Raw genomic sequence first — 5,355 nt, forward strand, 5'->3', positions numbered from 1 at the left:
GCACGCAGCCGGCGGAGGCGTTTCCTACAGCTGCATCGCCTTGTGCCTAGAACGAGCTGGAAATGTCATTGAACAAAACCTAATGGATAAACGGGCTCGGAAAAGCACGTCGCTTCCCGGGGGGAGCAGCTGGACGTGTTCTCCCCTTTGCAGCGAAAAGAAAAAGGAAAAAAAAAAAAAAAAAAAAAAAAGAAAAGAAAAGAAAAGAAATCAAGTTAAACTTTGCGGCTGTCAAATAGAAACCTAATAGGAAAGAGAGCTGTACATGGTCGAAGTCAAGTCCGGGCTCCAGGAACGTCCAGGAGGACAGTTTCAGGTATTGCCCGCGGCTTCCTGGGCTGCGCCAAGCAAACTGCGCCGGGCGCGGGACCTTCGCAGCGCTCCGGGAGCTTCGCAGCGCTCCGGGAGCGCCGCGGCCGTGCACGCCAGCAGCCCGCCGGACGTGCAGCGGTCCAGCCCGCAGCCCTGCGGAAGCCCGCCGGCTCGGAGAGGTCGCTCCGGGGAAGGGCGAGCCGCTCCGGAGCCCCGCTCCGGCTGGTCCTCACAGAGCGGCTGTCGGTGGCGCCAGGCGAGGCGGGGGCCGGGCGGGCTGCCGGGGGCGCCGTCAGAGGCCGGGCGTGCCGGCGCAGCGCGGGTCGGCGTCCTGCTCGTAGCGGTAGTGGTAGCCCTCCATCTGGTCGCGGCACGCCTCGCGCAGGTTGTGCAGCCAGCGCTTGATGCCGCGGCGGTTCAGGTAGAGCACCATGAGGAACACGACGCCGATGAGCGCCAGCACGATGCCGAAGAAGACGTAGGAGGCGGTCTCCAGCTCGCCGGGCTCGCCGCCCTCGCTGCGGGCGCAGGCCAGCGCCTCGGGCCGCAGGCGCAGCAGCGCCGTGCCGCGCAGCGCCGGCGGCCCCGCGCAGCGCAGGCTCCGCGCGTCGAGCACGCGGGCGGCGGCGGCGCGCAGCCAGGCCACGAAGGGCCGCAGGCCGCAGTCGCAGCTCAGCGGGTTGGCGCCCAGGCTCAGGCGCAGCCCCCGCAGCTCCGGCGCGTCCAGGCTGCGCAGCTCGGCGGCCGCCAGCCGCCGCAGCGAGTTGTTCCGCAGGTCCAGCTCCTCCAGGCCGGGCGGCAGCAGGGCGGCCGGCAGCGCCTGCAGCGCGTTGCCCGCCAGCTCCAGGCGCCGCAGGCTGAGGTTGCGCATGGCCAGGGCGAGCTGCTCCTCGAGCGGGGCCGCCAGCAGCGCCTGGTTCAGCTGCAGCGTGCGCAGCAGCGGGACCCCGGCGAAGGCGCCGGCGGCCACCGAGAGCAGCGGGTTGTGGCTCAGGTCGAGGGTGCGCAGGGCGGGCAGGCCCTGCAGGGCCATGTCCTCGATGGTGTGGATGTTGTCGTGGCGCAGGCGGAGCAGGCGGAGGTCGCGCAGCGGGCGGGCGGCGAAGGCGGCGCGGGACAGCACGCTCAGGTTGCTGCCGGCGATGCTGAGGTTGTGCACGGCGGCCGGCAGCTCCCTCGGCGGCTCCTCCAGCCTCTCGTAGCGGCACTGCACCAGCTCCGGGGTGGCCACGCAGTAGCAGGCGGACGGGCAGGCGGCGGGGGCGGCGGCGGGGGGCACGGCCAGCGGCAGCAGGGCGAGCCCCAGCCAGGGCAGCCAGCGCCCGCCGCCCGCCGGCCGCGCCTGCCTGCGGGCCATGCTGCCCGCGCGGGCATGCAGCGCCGGGCCGGGCCGGGGCCGCGGGGGGGTCGCTCCTGCCTCGCCGCAGCCCCCCCGGGGCCGAGCTGCCTCCGGCGCCGCGCCCGCACACGGCGGCTCTGCCGGCAGCGCCGGGCGCGCCGCTGCCCAAATCGGGCCGGGGGGGGGGGTGGTGGGGGGTGGTGGAAGGGGAGGAGAGCGAGGAGGACGAGAAGGAGGAGGAGGAGGAAGAGGAGAAGGGGACACGTTGGGGCTGCCCGGCGCTGCGCGATGGGCTGGGGAGTGCCGCGGGCGGCGGCCGTCGAGGGAAGCCGAGCCGGGCTGGGCTGAGCCGGGCTCGGCGCCGAGCCCCCGTCGCTGCGGGGTCCTGGGGGCTGGACGGGGCTGCCGCGGTCCCCTTGCTACCCGAGGAGGGATTAGGAGATGCCGCGGTGCCCGTCAAGCCCGGGGAGGATTTGGAGGCTGTCCCGGTCCTTTCCCAGCAAGGTGGGCGTTGGGAGGCTGCTGCGGGGTGCCTCCCCAGCCCCGGGGAGGGAATGGGGGCTGTCATGGGGTCTTTCCACCCCAGGGAGGATTCGGGGAATTACCTCAGACCCCTTCCATTCCAGGGAGGATCTGGGGGGTTATCTCAGCTCACCTCCAGCTGGGGAGGATCTAGGGGCTGTCCCACTCCCCTTCAAGCCCTGGTCCCCATTCCCTGACCTTCCCCACAAGCCAGACACCCCGCAGCCTCCCTGAGCATTGCAGGGTTATCTGCCCCTGCTTCCAAGCCTGCTTGGTCCCCACCAGCATCCCGGGGGCACAGGGGGGGGATCACAAGCCCCTGGGCATGGAGGGTGGTGTTGGGGTGGGTATGGGATTTTTGGATGCTGGAGCGATGCACAGCCAGGGACTGGGAGCGCTGTGTTCAGAGCCAGATGCAGCAGCAGTTGGATCCCCTTCAGTGCCTAAACAGCTCCGTGGGCCTGAGCTGGGGTTGCATTAAATAATCCCTATCCTGAGCACACAGACCCCCAGAAAGGTTTGGGTTGGAACGGACCTTGAAGTGCATCCAGTGCCACCCCCTGCCATGGGCAGGGACACCTTCCACTGTGCCAGGTTGCTCCAAGCCCTGTCCGTCCTGGCCTTGGACACTTCCAGGGATGGGAGTCTCGTGGATCTTGATTTTTCTCCTCCTCCCTGTCCTTATCTCTCATCCTGACCTTTTCCCCTCTTATTGGGGTTCCTTTCCCCAGAAGCTCTCCTGAATTTTACAGGGACCAGGTAAATTGTGGATGCTGCTATGACTGGGTGGCTTGAGCTGCTGCTGACCACCCTGTGCTGCACTCCCAGGAATTGGGCAAACTCTGTGTTTAAAGTGACAGTGTCTGACAGCAGCCAGAGAAATCAAGGAAGCTTGTGGAAGGGTGGGGGAGAGGAAGAGGCTTGGGAACATGCCAGATAAGCGTGTGCCATCACATATTGAAGTGTGGGGCAGCATCCACGGCGGAGGAGTGGGGAGAGCCAGGTGTGCAGTGGGTCGTGCTGAGCCAGCACTGCAGCACTCCCAGATGGAGCCTCCTCTCTCCCAAAATAGCACTTTGCAGCCCATTTATCACGTTTATTTGCTATGTATAAAGAATTGATAGCACTCTGGAAGACAACGCAGTGGGTGGGTGAGGTCAGGCCAGGTGAACCAGGTCCTGGCAAGTCTCACCAGCTGGGCTGTGGAGATCCCAGCACCTCTCAGTTCTTCTCCGGGCTCCTCGGACAAGGAGGTGCCACGGGAAAAGGCAAGCACCTTCCCTCCCGATCCAAAAGCCATAAAATACGGTGGCTGAGTGACGTTAGAGGGTGTGGCAGAGCATGAGGCTCTCTGCAGCTGACCCCTTTGACTTTGAAGGGTGGAGATGCTCCAGGGTTTGGAGGGGAAGGGTGTTCCAGGGCCATGCTGCGGCAGGGCGACTTTGGGGACAGGGGGGCCCTTGCCTGGTGGCACCATGGTGACTTCCTTGCCTGCTGCAAACACCCTGGACTTCCCCAGGGATGGCTGGGGGTGGTGAAGCCGCAGCACCCAGCTCAGCAGAGCTGCGAGCCTGTGGGGAGCCGGGGCTGTGCCAGTGTGTGCAGCCATTCCCGAGGTCCCAGCATCCACCACCAGGTTGATGTTACTGGTTCCCGGCTGCCAGTGGTCATGCTGGAACCTGGAGCCCCTCAAACACGCTGTGTACAGACCTTCAAACCCCTGGTGGGCTTGGATGGATTTGAGAACCTCCTCCACCATCCCCCTGACCATAATTCTGCATTTGAAGCAGCACTGAAGACTTCCTGTGGTTAAAGGCCAGGAGATTGCCATGTCTCAGGATGAGATTAGGTCAGGCTGATGAGATTTGTTCCTACAATTCCGTACAGACCGTTACTCATTGCCTCGTTACCTTCTGGGTGCTTCCAAGGAGAACTGATTCCTGGTGCCATGTCTTTGGTAACCGCTGTCAGGCCACCTGCTCTGTGGCATTGTTTCTCTTTGCCCCTCGTCAGTGGTGGCCCAGGTTATTTTTGGTTTTGCACCCTGGGGATGTGCATGCACAGCTCTGGTTCCTCTCCCACCGTGTCCCACACCATTTTTTTTTTTTTGCTTCTGGTGCTGCTCTTGTTTGCAGATGGCTTTTTGGTGAAGGCTGGAACAAAAAGTCAGTGAATGCTTTGGCTGGTTCCTTCTAGTGGTAGAGGGCATTGTTCCTTTCCTCTCCATCCCTCTCTGTTTCCTGCTGCTATAAACTGAGGCTGAGGGCTCTCCTCATCCTCCTCTGGGCAGAGAATGGATGGAGAGCAGCCCTGAGGAGAAGGACCTGGGGGCTGTTGATGGGTAAAAAACTGGACGTGCTCCAGCCCAGAAACCCTGGGCTGATCCCCCAGCCCTGGGGACACAGCAGCAGCACCTGGAGCTGCTGGAGAGAGTTCAGAGGAGGCCACAGAGCTGCTCCAGGGCTGGAGCCAGGCTGGGAGAGCTGGGGGTGCTCATCTGGAGAGGAGAAGGCTCCAGGGAGAGCTCAGAGCACTTGCAGGGCCTGAAGGGGCTCCGGGAGAGCTGGAGAGGGACTGGGGACAAGCAAGGAGGGACAGTGCAAGGGCAGTGGACTCAGACTGACAGAGTAGGCTTAGATTTGATATTAGGAAAGAATTCCTCCCTGTGAGGGTGGGCAGGCCCTGGCACAGGGTGCCCAGAGCAGCTGTGGCTGCCCCTGGATCCCTGAAGTGTCCAAGGCCAGGCTGGACAGGGCTTGGAGCACCCTGGGACAGTGGGAGGTGTCCCTGCCAACACTGCAGCATTTGAACCCAGCATTAACCTTTGCTCAGCCAATGCTGGCAGCAGCATCCTTTTAAAACCCACATGTGTGACACTGGAACTGCTCATTTCCCTGCAGGAGCATGCTTGGGAAAATGCTGGAAAATAAGGAATAATTTTTTCAACGTTTCCCACATGAACCTGTTGGAAATGACATTCCTTTCACTTAAAAAAATTTCTTCCACCTGTGTTTGCAGAGGTTTGGCACCAAAGTCCTGGTTTTGCCTTGTCCCAGGTGATTTCTTTCCCTCCCTTGCTCACACCCTCTTGGGATTACAAAAGGTTTAGTAAAAATCTGCTTTTAAGCCAAGATGGGAGAGTCCCCAGGCACAGGAAAATGGAGGCCAACTCCCAGATTTTG

The 5,355-nt window shown here is 62.8% G+C and overlaps 1 protein-coding gene across 1 annotated transcript; it reads right to left on the minus strand.

The window, feature by feature from the left end:
• Positions 1–579: 579 nt before the first annotated feature.
• TPBGL (trophoblast glycoprotein like) lies at positions 580–1,830 on the minus strand. Its single transcript, XM_068177930.1, has one exon. The coding sequence runs from the start codon at positions 1,667–1,669 to the stop codon at positions 605–607; it is 1,065 nt and encodes a 354-aa protein (XP_068034031.1). The 5' UTR covers positions 1,670–1,830; the 3' UTR covers positions 580–604.
• Between the last annotated feature and the right edge of the window lie 3,525 nt (positions 1,831–5,355).

This window comes from Anomalospiza imberbis, chromosome 2 (assembly GCF_031753505.1).
Source record: "Anomalospiza imberbis isolate Cuckoo-Finch-1a 21T00152 chromosome 2, ASM3175350v1, whole genome shotgun sequence".
In the NCBI taxonomy this organism is placed as follows: Eukaryota; Metazoa; Chordata; class Aves; order Passeriformes; family Viduidae; genus Anomalospiza; species Anomalospiza imberbis.

What these genes read in the sequence shown, in the direction of transcription:
- TPBGL (XM_068177930.1), bottom strand. Translation starts at nt 1,669, where the DNA reads ATGGCCCGCAGGCAGGCGCGGCCGGCGGGCGGCGGGCGCTGGCTGCCC.